The sequence below is a fragment of the Drosophila willistoni genome (genome assembly GCF_018902025.1).
Source record: "Drosophila willistoni isolate 14030-0811.24 chromosome 2R unlocalized genomic scaffold, UCI_dwil_1.1 Seg200, whole genome shotgun sequence".
Taxonomy (NCBI): Eukaryota; Metazoa; Arthropoda; class Insecta; order Diptera; family Drosophilidae; genus Drosophila; species Drosophila willistoni.
In genome coordinates, this window is record NW_025814051.1 from 5,712,291 (window position 1) to 5,731,481 (window position 19,191).

Sequence of the window (19,191 nt, forward strand, 5' to 3'; positions counted from 1 at the left end):
ATTTGAAAATAACGTATTTATGGTTTAACTCGATATCGATAGTCAAAGTTATCGATAATAACTAATAAGTTGACTGTGGGATTTTTGTTGGGAATGCACTGGTCACACTAAGCACTTACCAAGCCAAAACAGAAAAAATAATTTTGGATCTGTTTAATATAAAGTTGTTATTTTCCTATTGTGTTTTAAAAAGTTCGTAGTTTTGCATTCGAAAATCAAAAAGAGAATACTGGCACTTCAATCGCTTGCCTTGCTAAGGTAAATGAGTAATAAGAATTACGCTCATTTTCACATCGGCATTTTTCGCGACGCCCGGCAATTGCAGACTAACATACATACACACACACACACACACAGGGAAAAGTTTTATGTATATAATTTTGTGCCTGTGTGTGTGTGCCAGTGCGTTTGTGTGTGTTGTATGGGGCTCGTGGTGCGCCAGAAAATCTATTTTTTTTTTCAACTGAATCATGAAATATTGCAGAGCAAATTGCTAAAATAAAAAATAATGTTATTGATTTCTAGAAACATTTGGCGTAGTCAGCAGCAATTGCAGCTACAACAATTGGTCAAAGGATTTGGCGTAGTAAGTAAGAAGAAGAGTTCCCACAGTTTGCCGAGTGAAAACCCAGAGCGCCAGCCGGCGGCTGATTGTGGTCACGTAAGTGATGAATGTTTTGCCTGGACATAAACGAGTATAATTTAATTGTTATTTTCCTTTATTCCTTGCAGATCATGAGTGGAAGATATCGTGGAAGCGGTGGCGGTGGCGGAGGCGGACGTTATGGCGGCGGCGGCGGTGGTGGCGGAGGAGGCTATGGCGGCGGCGGTGGTGGTGGCTATAATGATTTTGATAATTATCGCGGTGGCGGTGGCGGCTATAATGATAATTATGGACCAGGACCAGGACCGAATCCCTTTAACAGTAAGTTTCTTGAGTAGAGGTCAGGTGGAAATTTCAAAGAAAGATTATGTTGTCTGTTTGGCAAGGAGCTTCTAATGGACGGCGATAATTACCTTTTTATTAGTTTTTTCTTGTTTCGTTTATGTAATACTCAATAGATAACAGGGCAGAAGTTTCATGGGAAACCTGTTTGATATTGTCTTTTGAGTTAAATGAAAGTTTTTGAAATTTATTCATCTTGTAATTTCTTAACAATATGATATCTTGTCCGATTCTGTGTAGTCTTAAGCCATAATTCATTTGTTAAATGGGGTTTTAAAATCTATTAGTTCTTTTTTCCTCACCAAATTCGATAAAATTGACCAAATGTACGTCTTTTTGTCATGTTTTAGTTTGAACCATCAATTAATTTACAAATTTCTTACTTAAATTTAGATTCTTTGGCTTTTCTAAAAGCGCAGTATTTAGGGAAGATTCATTTAAATGAATTCTAGCCATTGTAGGCAAAAATTGTAAATTATATTATAATCCAACAGAATTTAAAGGGATAATAACATTGAAAAAATTGAAAATTATTCCACAATTCGTACCTTAAGTATTGTATCACATTTTTTTTTGTTATTAAGTGGGTCCAAATATCTCAGGCAACGATCTGATGCAATTAATGAGTGCCATGGCCAGTAATTTTAGTATGAACTCTCAACCACCGCAACCTATGCGCCAAAGCTGTGGTGAATTGCGTAACCATCATTGTGGCCTATTTGTGGAATTGTCTGGACGTTTGATCAAAAAACGCGTCAATCGATTCGCCGAGCTGCGTGATCGTAATGGAGGCGCCTGTCAACTGGTCGTTCTGGAGGATAAACATCCACGTGTGGCCCGTCGCATGAACAATATGCCCGAGAATACCACCTTAACAATTGTGGGTCAAGTGATGCGTAGACCACACAATTCATGCAATCAAACCATGCCCACTGGCGAAATCGAAGTGGAAGTCCAGGATATTCTAAACATACATTTTCCCACCAGCGGCACAAAGCGAGCTGGAGATAAACGAACCTATAGCACCATGGTGCAACAGCAGAGCACTTTGGGCATCACCAGTACCGAATACAAGATAGCCAGTAAGTCAAATCTGATGAAAACAATTTAAAGAACTAGATTACTAATTGCCTATTCAATTCACTAGAGAATGATAACATTTTGAAATACTTTGAGAATCGCGATTTAACCTGCAATGATTTGAGACGCGATGATGTGGGTAAATCGGTGACACTTGTGGGTTGGATACCATCTACAAAGAATAATAAATTTCTACAACTTAAAGATGGTTATGGCCAGACACAATTAATGATTGAAGATCAATCGGTGAGTAGAAGACAAAGAAGTCAAATCTATTACTAAATCACATTTTATTTGCTTTAGTTAATGGACACATTCCTCTCGACGCCTGATCAAACAGTTCTCCAAATCGTTGGTAAAGTTCTGGGCAGGCCCAAGGCAAACATTAATTTAAAATATGATACTGGCGAAGTGGAAGTTAGTGTGACAAGTGTAAAAATTCTCAATCCCGATGATCCCTACGAGGGTCCCATTAAGGCCAAAGAAAAGCAGCAAAAGTTATCCATTGATGATTTGGAAAATGAAGAGGCTGCTGTCTCTAGCTCGGCTTCAGCATTGGCCAATAATGGTGAGAATGCAGAACATCAAAACGAATCGGAGGCCAAAAATGGTACCACCACTTCAGGACAGTTTGAGAAAATCGCTGATACCAATAAATTTGCCGATCGTACACATAATTGTGGAGAACTCACCTCCAATGAGATTAACGATAAGGTTGTCATCTGCGGTTGGCTCGAATTCCAAAGGATGAATAAGTTTTTTATTTTACGCGATGCCTATGGGCAGACCCAGGTCTTGTTGTTGCCCAAAACAAAGGGTCTGGAGGAATATGTGGATACTGGAGTGCCGATTGAGTCGATTGTAAGAGTGGAGGGAACGGTTATACCTCGACCGGCAGCTACCATCAATCCCAAAATGCAAACCGGTCACGTTGAAGTCGAGGCTGATAATGTCACAGTTCTGAATCCAGCTAAAAAGAATTTACCATTCGAAATACGGAAATTTAATCGAGCTGGAGAGCGTTTACGCCTAACTCATCGCTATCTTGATCTGAGATTTAATGATATGCAACATAATCTACGACTACGTTCATCGGTGATCATGAAGATGCGCGAATATCTCATTAATTATTTAGGTTTCGTTGAGGTGGAGACGCCCACGCTATTTCGCCGCACACCTGGCGGAGCGCAAGAGTTTGTGGTACCCACTCGTAAGGCAGGACATTTCTATTCCCTGGTCCAGAGCCCACAGCAATTCAAACAGATGCTGATGTCGGGTGGCATGGATCGCTATTTCCAAGTAGCTCGCTGCTATCGGGATGAGGCCACAAGACCGGATCGTCAGCCGGAATTCACACAGCTTGATATTGAATTATCATTTACCAGTCGTGATGATATAATGCAGTTAATTGAGGAGACTTTGAGATACTCGTGGCCCAAACATTTGTCCAAATTGCAGACACCTTTCCGTCGGATTACCTATGAGGAGGCATTAGAAAAATATGGCTGCGATAAGCCAGATACACGATTCGGTCTCCTTTTGAACAATGTCACCGATATTATAGAGAAATCTGATGAATTTAAAGAGAAATACGATGATTTTGGGGCCTATGCCATTGTGGTGCGAGCCAGTGAAGCCTTCTGGAACGGGGCCGCTCGTAAGCATTATGAAGGCTTGGGAAAAGACTTTAAGGGCACATTATTTGTCCGAAAATTCATGTATTCAAAGGATGTCGAAGAGCGTCTTACTAAATTGCTGGGCGAACAAGTCGCAAAGGAGGTCACTGAGAAATTTGATTTGGAGGAAAATGATTTACTCTTCTTGGGCATTGGTCCCAAAGAGGAAACGGTAAGTTTCTACTCTAAATTTTATTTAAAAACAATATTTGAATTGTTTCTTTCTATTGAATCTTACAGCGCAGTTTACTGGGACGTATTCGCTTGGATTATCACGAGTTTCTGGTTGAGAATGGAAAGGCAAAGAAACCGCATGAATATCGCTTCCTTTGGGTTATAGATTTTCCACTTTTCGAACGAAATAGTCAGACCAATCAATTGGAAAGTGTTCATCATCCATTTACCGCACCGCATCCTGAGGATTTGGATAATTTTGCCAACCAATGTGACAATTTGGAGAGCATACGGTCTCAGGCCTACGATTTGGTGTTAAATGGCCAAGAAGTTGGCGGTGGTTCTATACGGCTACACGATCGAGATATGCAGCATTTCATATTGGATCAAGTCCTTAAAATACCCCACGAGCATTTGTCACATTTGTTGAGTGCCCTAGAGTCGGGTTGTCCACCACACGGTGGTATTGCTTTGGGACTCGATCGACTTATAGCCATATTGTGTCGAGCTCGATCCATACGCGATGTTATTGCATTCCCCAAATCCTTGAATGGTCGCGATCCGTTGTCGAATGCACCCATAGCCATATCCGATGAGGAAATGAAACTCTATCATTTGGCTGTTGTCGAGGCTACCGAAGAGGAGGAGGCAGCCGAGCGAGCAGCAGAGGCAAACAGCACGAATAATGGCCAGGAAGACGATGATCCAGATGCTGAAAGAGCTCCACCCTCACCCATGTCGGGCGTTAGCGACACGGAACAGCAGCAGCAGCACCAAAGCGCTGATATGGATGTCGAAATTAAGCAGGAATTTGATGAATCTGGCAATGTTATAACTGCTCCAGCAGCTACAGCGACTCCCGCTAAAAGAACTGTCAAAAAGAAGATCTAAATAGATGGTTAAGAGTGCTCAGGAAATAGTTTAACACCCACAAAATCAGTAAAACACAAAGAAACACACATTTTAATTTTAAGGTCGGTGAGCAAAATAATGGAGGCGTGGCAGTTGCAGCTAGCAGCAAAAGCAAAACTAAAAGGATCAAGTCACACATCGAAATTCTGAACAATTTCAACGGCTGGCATAAAACCCGATTTCAATATATATATATATATATATATTTATATATATACCATTTTACAATTACTTATATAATTACACATTGCATACAAAAAAAAGTGCTAATTGTATTCACAAGAATTGTTTCATATATAAATTAATAAAATGCTTGAAAAATAATATAAATATTAAAACGAAAACTTAGACTAAATTTAATAAACAAATGTATGGAATTTTCATAGAAGAAAGGAGAACAGTTCTGGGCAAGGGAATGGGTTTCTATTTTAATCCATTTTGGGTAATCTAAAAATATCATTATCGACATAACCATTTGTTAGATTTCGTCTATATGCCCACCAATTTAAATGTTGCGTCTGATGATGAGTCTCCTCATCCCTTGCTGCATCCTCAATAAATTCCTCCGTCTCCTGCTCCTCGACAGAATCATCCTGTTCTGTACTTGATGGACTATAGCTAGTCCACTTATCATAAGCATTTGCCGCATCATAGCCAAAGGTATCCAAATTATTAAAATTTGAAGCCAATTTACCAAACTGATCGATATGCTGCATCAATGGATCAACATTTTGATAGTGATGCGGACGCTTAAGGTGTTGTTGGGTTTGCCATTTGGCACCCAGAGTGGGCAGATCTGTCCATTTACCCAAAGCAAAGGGTGACGTATCATTCGTATCGATCATAAACATTCCACGTGTACTTGGACGTATATTATCCCCAGCTTCGAGTAGGAAATTTGTTGGTGGACACATGCCAAGTAAATAGGAAATGTAACCACTGCAGGCCCAACCCCAAAAGCCTTTGGAAGACCGTATCGATTCCAGAAAGTAGGCCGGAGCACGTTGATGACTGCAGGCAAAAGAATCTGAAAAAAAGTTAACAAAAGTAGGTCAAAATTAGAGCTTAATCTTTAAAATCTTTCTGCTGACTCACTTATCTTTTGTCCATTGCAGCCTGGCTGCATAATGCCACCATTCATATAGAAATCAGCATGACCACATCTCTCCAATTTGCCCTGTACCATGGCATTTGTGTGTATCACGTCTACATAATTGGCATCACTGGGATCCAATTTATCATTAATTCCGGCTGTGATAAATAAAGGCATTGCTGGATCCAAGCCAGTTATACGGGGCAAAGTGTAATTATTTAAATTTCGTGCAATATAATTGGGCAATTGGGCGCCCAAGGAGAAGCCAATGATATGGATATCCGTATTGCCCGTTTCTACCAAACGTTCCACCAATTGGGCCGTACAAGTGCCAGCATGACGTGTATTATGAACAGCACTTATATAGCAAGGACCTGGGGATAGGACACTCCAATCCACATAGATGATATTATAATCCGATTTGGCTAGATATTCTGGAAGAAAAAAAAACTTCTTTTGAATTCCAACTGAATTGAATGTTACCATGAAGCTTACCATCTCTCATTTGCTGCAGAGGATGGAGAAACATATCCGAATTATAACCATGGATTATAATCTTTGTGGGATATCTGGGATTAAAGTATGAGTTAGTCAAATTAGATTTCTCGGCCGTTTCATCGATCTGCAGGCATTGACGATCCATTGGATTGTGACGTGTGTAGATATAATATTTAACATCCGGATCCGGACATTTGCGTCCAATGGCCCATTTGCAGGGACCAATGGTTATATCACGATTCGAAGTAGTCATTGGAGCTAATGTAGTTGTAGTTTCATTGTCATCTTGATAGGGCAAGGGTTTCCCTGTGACAAAGTCAAATATGGAGTCACCATGGCATGGGCCAACTGCAAATAGTAAACATTGAAACTTTCCTTTTCTTTCCATTATTGGTTTTAAAATAATTAAAGGTACTACCTACCAATTAGTAGGCCTATTAATAGGCAACTAAACTGCATCTTTTTCTAGTAAACAATATTTGTCATTCAGCTATTTTGCATGTAGCGAATTGTTTGAAAACCTTGGAGAAACTGAAATGCCGCCGGCTGGCTGGTCAAGTCGCAACAGTTTTTGGCCAAATGTAATAAGTAGGTATGGAATGAGGTACTCTGAGTGGACGAAGTGAGTAATTCGATGAGTGAGTCTTTGCTGGAGACCCATAAAGTGAGAGTTGCCGACGGGGTAGCGGAAAAGTGAAACCGTAATGAGAATATATAATTTAAATAAAAATAAGTTGGACGAATTGAAGATTACCTATACATATAGGAAACATAAATAGTTTGTATAACTTAAGTATAACTAATTTAACTTTAAAATACACTAAAACTGAAACTAGAACTTTCTTGTTAAGTTCTTAAATAACGTAAACTTGAAAATTAAATCGAAAAATGCTTATTATACGAATTACTGAATGAAAATTGGAAAATTGTTGTTTTTAATTGTTTTGATTAAAGTAATTTTTACTATTTGATCTAGTTGAATAGTTACCTAACTTGAACTTAAATATAATATAGAAAAACATTAAAGCCACGCTTTTTTTGTATTATGTCAATGAGTGAATTGGAATTAAAAAAGTGACTATGTTTAATTGATTGGAATATAAGCTTTTCAATTGATTTCATTTCATTTTTCATAAACTAATTTATTTAATTCTGAATTAGTTTTTTTATAAATGAAACAGTAAAACTAAATTATATTTCAAAAACAAAATTGTTGGTTTATATACATATATTAGTTAATTTTTTTGACTTAAAAATCAAGAAACTTTAAGTATATTTCATCAATTTTAAACATATTTTTATACCAACTTGTAAAAGTAATTAAAAAACTATTAGCCACAAATAAAAATTGTAAAAGCTTTACCAACTATTTATATTGTTCTATTGGATCATTTAAAGCTAAAAGACTTTTTCTTTGAAACATTTGCCAAACTTTTTGATGATTTGTTTACACAATTGATAATTGCATTCAGTCGAATTTTTCACTCACTCAATTATTCACTCACTCACTCAAAACACTTGCACTCTCTCATCTCTTTGACTACGTGCCTGTTTTTTTTAATTTGTCACCAAATTGCGTTTTTTGAATGAAAAACTTTTGTTGTCTATATGTATGTACTTTTATTGCTGCCAAAAAGATTGGTATATCACGTATGCGACAAAGGCAAAATATATCTTGCTCTTTTATAGGTAAGCTGCATATAGTCAGTTTATTGACTTGGCCAAGTCAACAGAGTTCCACATAGATAAAGATGAGATGGGAAAAATAAGATTTGGGTTTTGTTTTCGTTGAATCGGGGTTACTGGGTTTCCATTAAACCAAACCAAACCAAAACCAAGTAACATGTGCCTGACCTTATAGAAAGAAAGATGAAAGGCAACCTTCATTCTTTTCCAATTTATTGCCTCAACGTGTGTCTGGGGAACTATTTATTCCATCTACATACATATATATCGATATAAAAATATATTTTTATATTTAAAGGGTGTTTTAAATGAATCAAAAGATTTACATTGATGGCAAATGTTCATGACAAAATTGGTTATTTCCTTTGTGTATTCTTGATTCGTCTTATAGGGTCATAAGACCATTCAACTGTACTATTGTTATATTGTATAATCCTCGATCCTTTTAATTTTTCCCGCTGAGAAAAGTTATGTGATTATTATAATAGTTATACTAATTAACATATTCGTTGATGTTTTCTTAATTGATAAAATATATGTATATTGTGGGCGGAAAAAATCTTTAACTCTAAATAAACAGAACAAGATCATGATCATGACATTTATAGGACTTTAAAACAAATTTCAGTTTCCGAAAAGTTATCTTCATCCAATTAACCCTAAACTATTAAATATCAATAGATGCCAATCAAGCATGGATTTTTGTTAGGAGCACCCTATACAAAATAAAGTGGATATTCAGATTATGGAATGTCAAACACAAATGTGAATTAGTAAATGTACAGAAAATGAGCGACATGTGTGTATATAACCAATAAAATTATTTATAGCTCATTGGCAACTACGTCTAGTGGAAAACTAAAACACATTTTGACACATGAAAATTTTGGTATAATCATTTTTTTTTAATTTCATTTATTTCACATTGATTAATCATACATTTTGTACTGGGACTCATAGTTTGTTTTGAATCACAATTGAATGCATATTGAAATTCTGGTATATTCATATAAACACGATTCAATTGCGTTGAAAATCTATCATCTTGACGTCCACAGAATTGTTGGACCACTGCATAGAACATTATTTTCTCCGTATTTAAATTGAAATATTGTAGAATGAAATTCTCGGCAAAGGCAAAACGTTCGCCCTGCAACCAAAATTGATAATCCCTCAGGGAGTATACAAAACCACGATAAAAATTGAAGATATTCTGAACTTCTTTGGGACTTAATTGACGATACAAGTCATCTGAATGTTGTTGAGATTGTTGCTCCAGACAATCCAGGGCCGAATAATAACCATCTGTATCCTCGAGTAGACGAGATTGTAGCCACAAGCTCAAGCCTTGTGTGGCATAGTAATGATATGTAGGCCGATATAGGGACAATATGACGAAATGCATGAAATGTCGCAAAAAATAGGCTGGCATTTGAGGATCCTCCTCATCGAGATACGGTGAATAGAAACTGAATCGTAGTTTCGACTGCCGAAGTTGCAGTAGATTGTAGAAAAATGAGTTCTCCACAAATTTAACCTCTTGAAAGTGAATTTTGATTTGGCTAATATTCAAATATGATTGGGCATAAGTTTGCAGAATTTTAGCCACTTGTAATTCCTGTTTTTCCATTGACTTTGGCCAGAGATAACCCAACCAGTCACGCCGTGAAAGTTGAGAACGACGTTTCTGATAGAATTTGGTTGTATGCAAATGATATGAGGCCAGGGCCACATCTCTCTTAATGTAGGGCTCAAAAATATGCCATTGCCAGTATTCGGTAAAGAGAAGTCTCTCAAATTCAGTTGTCACATCATGGCAATTTTCTTGAATTTCTTTAAATTTCTGTTTAACCTGCCATATTATATAATTTAAGACGATTCTGGGTTCTGTTTGCTTTAATACCAGCCAGGCTTGTGCGATTTTTGTCGCATCCAATGGCAACTTTTTGGCCCTCTGCAACTCCCTCGGGGTAAATCGTAAATGGCTAAAGAAATTCTCAAAATATGCCATCATATTGTCATCCAAATGGAGATCATTGTTATCTTTGTCACTCTGTTCAAAGGTTCTCAATTGACTCCTTATCATTGGCAATTCACCCCTCATGCCGCGGCAGAGAATGCGCATTTCATTCCCTATTACCTGACCCACATGATGATGTCTACTCTCCAAATCCTCGACTAAGCTCAACTGAAACTCTTGTGTTGTGGGGCAGGGTATATTATCTATTGGTGTTATGTATATAGTTTTTTCAGCAAAATATATATTCAATAATGTCGGCAGACCCTGACTTGCCAATTGGCTTGATAGTGATATCCAATTAAGTTTGCCATTTAAGTGCCTTCTTTCCCATTGATGACGTAAAAATGGCCATGCCTCTAAAACTTCCTTATGCTCCCTTAATCCTGGCACTTGATCTATGAACGTGTAATCCTTTTCTGTTTGGCTACATTCCTTGTACAACTGGGACACCATCTGCCCTGGAAGTGTTTGAAAGTTTATTCTTTGCCTTTGAAAGAAGTCCATCCTATCTTGTTTATTATATAGAAACGGTGGTACAGTATCGCCATCATCTTCATCATCATCGTCATTATTATTGTTATTATTATTGGCAATTTTGGTCTCAAAGTTCCCACAGGCATGTCTATAAAAATTATCACACGGTTCAATAGAAACATTACGAATTTTTATAACATCTTGCAGATTTTTCTTATAAAGTAAAGTAAATGCATCGCTTTCCGTATCGGTTTGTGCCACAATTAATTGTATTAATATAAATAAATAAATTAGAATTTGTTCACTGAGCATCGTTTTCGTGTGTGCCCTGGTTTTGTTGCGTGAAAACTGCGCAAATATTTCGAAATCTTCTCCACCCCACTCGAGACTGAGGCTGATAAGATCGTTGGTTAGAGAGAGAGGAGTGAGATAGAGAAACACAGAAAATGAGAGGGAGAGAGAGAGAAGTATTGACTTGACCTTAAACATTTTGTTTCTTGTTTATATAGTTTGCAATTTCGCAATATATTTAGTATAATATTTTGCGATAAGAGTTTTTTTCAATGAAAATAGAAATTATTGATACAAATATTTTTTATTTTGATTTAATTTATTTAAATTATTAAATTGCGGGACTACATTGACAGGAGTGTGGAACAAACAGTGGCTAGCACTGCTTCAGGTGCCTAGTGTGAGTACTATATATTCAATATATTTAGTGCCAGTTGGTTGGGGTGGACGTCTAATTTGCGCGCAGAATCTTTAAAAGTCTTTAAAAACCATGGATATGGCAAAATCTCTGTTAAAGGTATGATGCGCATATTTATAATATTTTTGAAAGTTTATATACATACATTTATAGAAGGACCAGTAGTATTTCATTGCACGAGACTTCATGAGCAGGAAACCACAAAGTATTTCAGAGATGTGTTCAAATTATAAGGGGATGAAATAATATACCAAAATGATAAAATGAGGTACTAGATGATCATAAATAATTTTTGGTAACACATAGAAAGCTAATAAAGTAAACTTATTACAGTAATGCAGTAGAAAGCAACGTTGAAATAGATCCTTTTTATATGGTATAGAAATTTGATTTGTTTCAACTTATGTTGTTGTGCAATATATTTAGAATAACACTAGAATAGAGTATGGATTTTGTTGGAGCAAGGTTCACATATACATACTTTACTAGGGTAATTTAGAGTCGCTGTCCTTAATTAATTTACCATGTGTAAAAAAAAACCCATTTCTTTTTGTTATATCATTAATAAATTCTTTATCCTAACTATTAATAATCCAATAGATTCAAGTAAAAAAAAATGCAATATATATAAAATCACTTAAAATATGTTTCACTATTTTGTATTTATGCTTTTCCTGAAATTGTGGAAACATTTAAAAAAAATGTTTAGATAATGACAATATGCAACACAAAGATCCCTGAACACTTAAAGTTTACTTAGAGCAATATAAAACAATTATGTCTTTAATGTTAATTTATTTTTTTTATTTGCACTTAACATTTTATTGATTTTTCTTCTCGCAAAGAAATAGAATAATGTTCCAATTGTAAACATCTGAATGTTTAGACACAATTTTCGTTAAGCTATTGTAAAGCATTTGCAATTAAAATTCAGCTAAAAATGGCAAACCAAACATACTTAAGCAATGCCTTGTTTGATTTGAAACAATTTTGAAATTTTATTATTTTTTGCATATGTGTAATTTTTATTACACATACGCCTGGTGTTCACGTTGCAATAGAAAGCACAAACATTTCATCAACAAACTGTTTCTTTACGTTCCATCAAATTTTTTTGAATTTTCACTCAACACTTTGAAAGATTTTGAACATTTCATACTCTATCTTTTGGTGCATAAGTTTTTTTTGCCAGGCACAACTTGTAAAAAGAATGCTCATTTGAAAATAATTTAAATAAAGGAAAAAGAAATTAAATTTAAAATTCTAATCGATGAGATTTTGTTTGCTTAAAAATTTTAAATTAACTTTTAAATTTTGAGGGAACTTAAAGATTTTATTATAGATAGAGTCTTGGGTAAAACACTTTTATAAAAATTTATGCCCGGCCCCTTGTTTCTTCGTATTTTTTTTTGTTTTCTTTGGAAGAGATAATTATGCTGGTCATTAGGTTTGGCAGATGTTTGAAATGTCACATCCTCCATTTGCTGTTATGTTTCAGTTGCTTCTATATACATAAATATATACATAGACACATATATGTGTACATTGTTTTGTTTTCGAGTTCATTTGCCAGGCATTTACGCAGTGCATGGACCAAAAATTTTTAGATAATGACAAGTGTCAGCTTAAAGAAAAATTTCTTTTTACTTTTTGGAATGAAGAGCAAAGTTGTTTACTGAAATGAGGGCGTTGTCATTTTTTATATACTATAAATCAATATAAGATATATTTATGTGTAGGTACCAAAATTAATATGTATTTTGGTTAGGAAAAAGTGTTTCGATTCCAAAAATATTAAGAAAACTGTCAATAAATCTGACTGCAACATGTTCCATTATCTTTTTAAAGTACAATCTCGTTTATACACGATTGTCCTACATGCATATATACATATTTATGTTCTTTACATATATATATATACGTTTATATAGAATTCTTTTGCTGTTCACCGGCTGCTTGAAAACTGTCAGAGTAGAAAAACTTTTATTTTATTTTATTTATTTTCAATGGATTTTTTGTGCGGTTCTTCAAGAGTTCCAAAAAAACTTGGCTAACAGCAGCCCATCTATATCTTTATATATGCATATAGATATATAGTGTTATCCATAGATGAATATTATATATATGCATGTATCTATATTTTTGCCACTTGTCAAGTTCTTGCCTCTGTTGATGTGATGGTGTTTATATATATACATATATAGATATGGGAAGTGTATGTGTGTTTGTGTGATTCCTCTTGAAAGATTTTTGGCCAACCCGAGAACAGAATATTCAACATTTTAGTTGAGCCAAAGGCTTTCACCAGTTAATAGCACAAAAATTATTTGTGTCGCAGCAAAAACCAAATTTTTTCACCCCGCTTTCCCCCTAAATAAAAGTAGGTAAAAGAATGTATATTAAAAAGTTTTCTACAATCAATTGAAAAACCATTTTCCATAAATTGATTCCATTCGAGTGGTCTGTGTGCAAAAAAAAGAAAAAAAAAGAAAAAAAAACACGTAACAACAAAAAACGACAGAAAGAATTTAAAATTATTTGGATCGGTTCCAATCTATAAAACCTGGAATTATTTTCCACATATATCCATCTATATTTACTTATAGATATGTGTGCATATATATCTTAATTATATATATAAACTCAATCTACAATCTACAGCTGCAGATTATGATGTCTGACTGAAAGAGAAAATATGAAACATTTTCCATCTGGTTTTTCATTATGTTTCTTCTTTTTATAATCATGTTGTATAATTTTAAAACAAAATGATATGTGCTAATAAAATTTATGGCCATCATTTTTTTATTTTCTCACGCGCCCCGACAAAAAAAAAAGACAAGAAAAATAAAATATTTTAAATATATGATATATTCTTAACCTTTATATACAATTTTTTGATTATCCCTCCATTTGATTTGAACTTGTTCTTTTAGAAAACTAATTCGCCATGAGTGAAGCAAAGAATTTGATGACCACCTTCGGCATTTTGGCCATTTTGTTATTCGCCCTGTATATCATCTATGCAGTATTGTAGATTTCTTACTAACATGGCGCGGCGGAAGAGGTAAGAATATTAAAACAGTTAGTGAGCTGATAACAAATCTATTATATCACTTACCTAGCTAACTAACCTTTAGTCACTACAACTTATTTCTTGAGATACTTACAAAATGGTTAAAGAATACTTTTTAATTTTTAAATGACTATAAATGAAGCTAAAGTCACAATAACGAACTATGTACTTATGTTTGCCTATTTTTAATTAAAACCGAAAGATGTAGTTATCCCTCTTAGGATTATCTAAAAGGTTGTTGAAATTTTTTCAAAATTTTCCTTGAGTTCAATCATTTTTTCACTATACTTTTAAAGTATTTTCGTTTTGTCTAGGGAGTATAAATAATTAGACTTCAAGCAAGTCTATTTGATTTGTTAATATAAGATCCCCAACTGTAATCAAATAACACTAGCATATCCAATTTTTTCGAAGGTCTAAGTCAGCCACATTATGGAAAATTTTAAAGAGGTCAACTCAAAGTTCAACAGGTTGATTGAAACATTTGAAAGACTCTTTGCATTTAGATCATAGTTCAACTTTTCCAAAGAAAAACCAGAAAATAAGAATTAAAAAGCTTATACAGTATCACAACAAATACTTTACTTTATTTTTGAACTGATTGTTAGATCTTCATATCAGTTGGTTAATTTAAAAATAATGGGGATATAAACCGCTTTCAATATTCAGTTCAGTTTTCAGCATATATAACAAAAAACGTGCTAAAACAATTTTCACTCATAACTCATTAGATATTATTTCAAACATTTTTTTCAATTTAAAATTTCACCAACAACCACTGACCACGATAAATTATATTTATTATATTCAATCTCTCAAATACTATAAACAAGATAAATTTTTGATTTATATTCATTAAATAAAAACCTTTGAAAATTCTTTAAGAATCGTTTTTCAAAACATCAAAAAAAAATTGTATAAGCGTATGCCAAAAAGAATGTTCAATTCAAAATTTTTTTGATCTATGGCCTACGTGCGGCAAAATGTCTAAATGGCCATATGTAATATTCGAATATTTGAAAATTCCGAGTTAACCAAAGTAAATAAACAATTTTCAAACTGGAGAAATGAGAAACACCAAAAACCTCAAAACAACAAGCATAAATAAATCTCTCGGATATGGACAAGGTCCAAAAGCAATTTGTCTAGTAGGGAAAAAGAGAAGTCAGTATTTATATGAATTGAAAATCTCATGGAATCCATATAGGTGCATATATATTTTTATATATTACTATATTTTAAACGTATCTAGATGTACATATATATATGTGTAGCTGACGAGCTACAGAAAAGTGTGTACCGGTTCTAAAAAAAATATATAGACAACAACTGGACACGAATACCAAAAAGAATATCCACAAAATATATTTATATATGTGTATATGAGGAACATATTTATATAGAACTGATTGTAGATGTGCATACATATATATAGCCATAATTCCATTCGCTGGCTGCTGGCCGATTTCCATTTTTTTGCTTCTTTTGATTCGATGGAGAAGAAAACATAGGTTTTTATCGAGTTCAGTTATTGCGTGACTTTAGCTACGAACGGTTGGCGCCTACAGAAGGAAACCGAGCAAAAAAGTGTGTGATACGTTCATTTTCCAAATCTATATAGTACATAATCAAATTATTATCAAAAATTTTACAATTGTCTAATTGATAGCAATCCAGCAAACACCAACAACAGCAACAACAACTAATTCAAAATGAATGAAGCCAGAAGTTTGTTCACCACCTTCCTTATCCTGGCCTTTTTGCTCTTCCTGCTCTATGCCTTCTACGAAGCCGCCTTCTAATAACATCAACAACAATATAAAATACAAAAAATTATAACAAGCAAAAAAAAATAATAATAATAATATAAAATGTTTTAAAAAAAATTTAGTTCAAAGATTTATCTTACATGTTGAATTTCAATTCCAATACAAAAACAAATAATAATGAAGAAAAATGAAATTAATTGATTAGGCTAAGCAGCTAGCATTTAATGGATTTCTATTTAGTACCCTAAGCCAGGTGAGTCCAACAACTATATCAATATACATACATACATAGATATAACTATATAGAATTTTATATTTTATATTTATAAATTATAGCCGGCAATTATTTTTAATTGGACCTTGGCTGGCTGTCAGTTAATTAATTAAATTAGTGGCTACAAAAATATTTGAAAAAATTTCAAATTTTAAGATTTTCGATTTTTTGTTCTTCAAATTTTTGTCTATTTTTTACTCAGAACATTTCGACATGGCCCACCAAATGCCCTCCCCTTCTGCCCTGCCTTCTTATTCATCCAACATCCCCTCCCTCTACTAGCCGATTCGAAATCGTTTCACGCAGAAATGTGTATAGAATTTTTGTGTTGTTTTTGCGTTTTTGGAAATTTGTCAAAGTTTTCCTTATACAAAATATTCTTGTTTTATGTTGCAAAAAGCATAAAAAAATAAGTTCAAAAAGAAATTTTTTTATGGCTTTAATTTATGAGCTGCAAACTGAAATGATTGGAATTAATGGTTTTTGTCATGCAGAGATGGAAAACGAATCGATAAAAAAATTCATTTTTTAATAGAATTTTATTTGAGTGCAAAACTAGTTCAGATGAACTTGCGAAATATATTCTATTTAAATTTCAAATTAACCTTGACTTGACTTAAATTAGAATGGTTTGAATTAGTTTTATGAACACAGTGAAAATGGGAAAAGGACTAGAAGAAAGTTTTCTTTACAAATATTTCTTTTGATATTTAAACAAAATAAAACTGATAATTTTTAAAACATATTCTAAATATCTTTTTTTTAGGTTATAGTTTTTATTAATTAACATTGACTGATTCTGAAAAGTCCTTCAAATAGATGAGAAATGATAACTTTTTTTTTTTTTTGCTTAGCGAAAGGAGCAAAAATCTTGCATGTTTTCTGAGACTCGTTGAATAACATCTCAATTTACAAAAACTATAATGGTATTTTTGATATTTAGTCAATTTTATATTAGATATTCACTAAAATGTCAATATAATATTGATAGATATTTACAACATATGACAGTAGTCTAAGAAATTGATATTTAAGTTGTTATACAAATAAGGACAATAAAAAACAAAAATCGAAGTTATATTTTATACTAAAATCGGGTTAAGAATTTTAATGAATAAATGCAAAATTTAAACCATAAAAAAGAAGACTTAAAAAACACCACAACTATTATTTCTTTAGATTGAAAAACACAACAAATTTTTAATAGAAACCATTCGCATTATTTCGAATATGAAAATATTTGAACTTTACAATATCCATGCTCATATGTATCTGGGTTAAGGTCTCTATTCTTTTTTTATATCGAAAAGGCTGAATGAAGCAAAAAATATATATATTTAATCAGTTCTAGAAATCTTTGTGTGCCTGTCCTATTTATTTTTCTTTCACTTTTAACTGGCAAATAAATTTGTTTGTCTATTTTCTAATCCCTCAATGGGGGCCAAAATACTTTTCGCTTAAAAATAGAACACAAAAAAACGAAGAGATTATTGCTTGACCGCTATATAAACAAAATGTTTTCATTGTGGTCTATTGTTAATGAAAATAAAAAGAACAAAAATACATTTCAATTTATTTCCATTAATACTTGAAGCAAATTGAATAACAATTTTTATCTTAAAATATAATTTTTTAAAAAAAGTTTTTTTTTCATTTTTTTTTAACCAGCGCAGCCAATATTTGCAATTAATGAATACACATTTGTAGATAATTTTCGAATAATTTTTTCAAAATTTTAAACAAACTTTTTTCTATTTTTTTTCTTGTTCAGATGACGTCAAAGGCAGCTGCCCCAAATGGGGGCTCACTTGGATGGGGCTCGATTGCAAATCAAGCGAAAAACAACTCAAATGGTCCATTTGGTATGTTTCATAAATTATGGAAACGAACTATCTGATTTTTACTCATTCAACTATTTTGTTTTTCTAGCATTTCGCCACACTTTTCCATTTGGTGCTCGGTTCGGGTTTTTTTTTTCCCCCGAAATACATATTGATGCAACTTCCTGACCGTCATCTGTTCTAATCATAAATTGTAATTTTGTTTTTCACTTAAAGTATATATATATATATATACATACGTTTTATTTTAATATTTCGTCGGACTTGCAATGAAATTTTCGAATACAACAAAAATTTTTGCATAACTCTCATAAATAGACCATGATGTACAGCACGCGCCATAATTTTTGGAGATTTTGATTTTCTCATTGCTTCAATTTCATATTTTTGTTTTCGACATTTGTTATACATACATCTAAGATTGATTTAATGTAATAACTGCATTTTATTTTTCGTAAATAACAACAACAATTTATAGAAATGTATCAACTAAACTTAACAACAACAAAAGCAACAAACAAACTGCAGGAATAAAACAACAAACAAACCAAAAAGAAAAAACAAAAAAAAAAAAAAATTGTTTTATTTTACAAAAATCAATAAATAAATGATTTTAATTTGAAATTTAATCTATTAATGAAACAAATGAAACCTAAAATCAATTGTCAAGGGTCCGATCCTAAACGAGATGGATTAACAAATTTATAAGCTGTTGCAGAAAATTTAGTAATAAATTTGATACTAAATTGGATCTGCCCAATTGCAGATGGTAGAAAACTGAAAAGCAAGAGCAAGGAAAATAAGGAAATCTCTTTGATTTCCAGAAAGAAGTCAAGTTATATTTCGGTTTCATGAGTTAATCGTTTAGAACATGTTAGTGTAAGTACAGTGGTATAAGTTCCAAAAATCTTAAACAAATAATATCAAGAAATCTTAATATATACAAAATCTAAGTTAACGAGG

The 19,191-nt window shown here is 33.3% G+C and overlaps 3 protein-coding genes and 1 long non-coding RNA gene across 7 annotated transcripts; 2 read left to right on the plus strand and 2 right to left on the minus strand.

Annotated features, from left to right (window-relative positions):
* The first annotated feature begins 157 nt into the window (after positions 1 to 157).
* On the plus strand, positions 158 to 5,126 carry LOC6643583 (aspartate--tRNA ligase, mitochondrial). Of its 2 annotated transcripts, XM_047011086.1 has the most exons (7): positions 158 to 258; positions 526 to 661; positions 733 to 925; positions 1,531 to 2,028; positions 2,094 to 2,272; positions 2,330 to 3,874; positions 3,943 to 5,126. In XM_047011086.1, exons 3-7 carry the CDS (start codon positions 736 to 738, stop codon positions 4,765 to 4,767), a joined length of 3,237 nt encoding a protein of 1,078 aa, XP_046867042.1. In that variant the 5' UTR covers positions 158 to 258; positions 526 to 661; positions 733 to 735; the 3' UTR covers positions 4,768 to 5,126. The 2 variants fall into 2 exon arrangements, with proteins under 2 accessions (XP_046867042.1, XP_023032147.2); XM_023176379.2 differs by lacking the exon at positions 158 to 258 and having other exon boundaries at positions 494 to 661.
* On the minus strand, positions 5,106 to 7,100 carry LOC6643584 (phospholipase A1 member A). Its single transcript, XM_002066299.3, has 4 exons — positions 6,802 to 7,100; positions 6,377 to 6,727; positions 5,884 to 6,315; positions 5,106 to 5,815 (listed from the first exon to the last, which is right to left on the minus strand). The coding sequence occupies exons 1-4, from the start codon at positions 6,836 to 6,838 to the stop codon at positions 5,217 to 5,219; spliced, it is 1,419 nt and encodes a 472-aa protein (XP_002066335.2). The 5' UTR covers positions 6,839 to 7,100; the 3' UTR covers positions 5,106 to 5,216.
* A 1,849-nt stretch (positions 7,101 to 8,949) lies between these two features.
* LOC6643585 lies at positions 8,950 to 10,887 on the minus strand. The gene has a single exon (XM_002066300.3). It carries the CDS (start codon positions 10,869 to 10,871, stop codon positions 8,961 to 8,963), a length of 1,911 nt encoding a protein of 636 aa, XP_002066336.1. The 5' UTR covers positions 10,872 to 10,887; the 3' UTR covers positions 8,950 to 8,960.
* A 2,688-nt stretch (positions 10,888 to 13,575) lies between these two features.
* LOC26529030 lies at positions 13,576 to 18,793 on the plus strand. 3 transcript variants are annotated; one of them, XR_001450563.3, is made up of 5 exons: positions 13,576 to 13,648; positions 14,205 to 14,335; positions 16,014 to 16,366; positions 18,159 to 18,249; positions 18,317 to 18,793. It is a non-coding gene; the product is annotated as an uncharacterized LOC26529030 (long non-coding RNA). The 3 variants fall into 3 exon arrangements; XR_006954277.1 differs by having other exon boundaries at positions 13,638 to 13,652; XR_002724071.2 differs by lacking the exons at positions 13,576 to 13,648; positions 14,205 to 14,335 and adding an exon at positions 15,852 to 15,931.
* Positions 18,794 to 19,191: the final 398 nt, after the last annotated feature.

Excerpts from the sequence above, each read along its gene's own strand:
- LOC6643584 (XM_002066299.3), bottom strand. The coding sequence starts at position 6,838 with ATGCAGTTTAGTTGCCTATTAATAGGCCTACTAATTG. Across the intron at positions 6,728-6,801 it reads ATTAATAGGCCTACTAATTG|TTGGCCCATGCCATGGTGAC; the intron begins GTAGGTAGTACC and ends TACTATTTGCAG. Across the intron at positions 6,316-6,376 it reads TCTGCAGCAAATGAGAGATG|AATATCTAGCCAAATCGGAT; the intron begins GTAAGCTTCATG and ends TTTTTCTTCCAG.
- LOC6643585 (XM_002066300.3), bottom strand. The coding sequence starts at position 10,871 with ATGCTCAGTGAACAAATTCTAATTTATTTATTTATATTAATACAATTA.
- LOC6643583 (XM_023176379.2), top strand. The coding sequence starts at position 509 with ATGTTATTGATTTCTAGAAACATTTGGCGTAGTCAGCAGCAATTGCAG. Across the intron at positions 2,029-2,093 it reads TACCGAATACAAGATAGCCA|AGAATGATAACATTTTGAAA; the intron begins GTAAGTCAAATC and ends TCAATTCACTAG. Across the intron at positions 2,273-2,329 it reads TAATGATTGAAGATCAATCG|TTAATGGACACATTCCTCTC; the intron begins GTGAGTAGAAGA and ends TATTTGCTTTAG.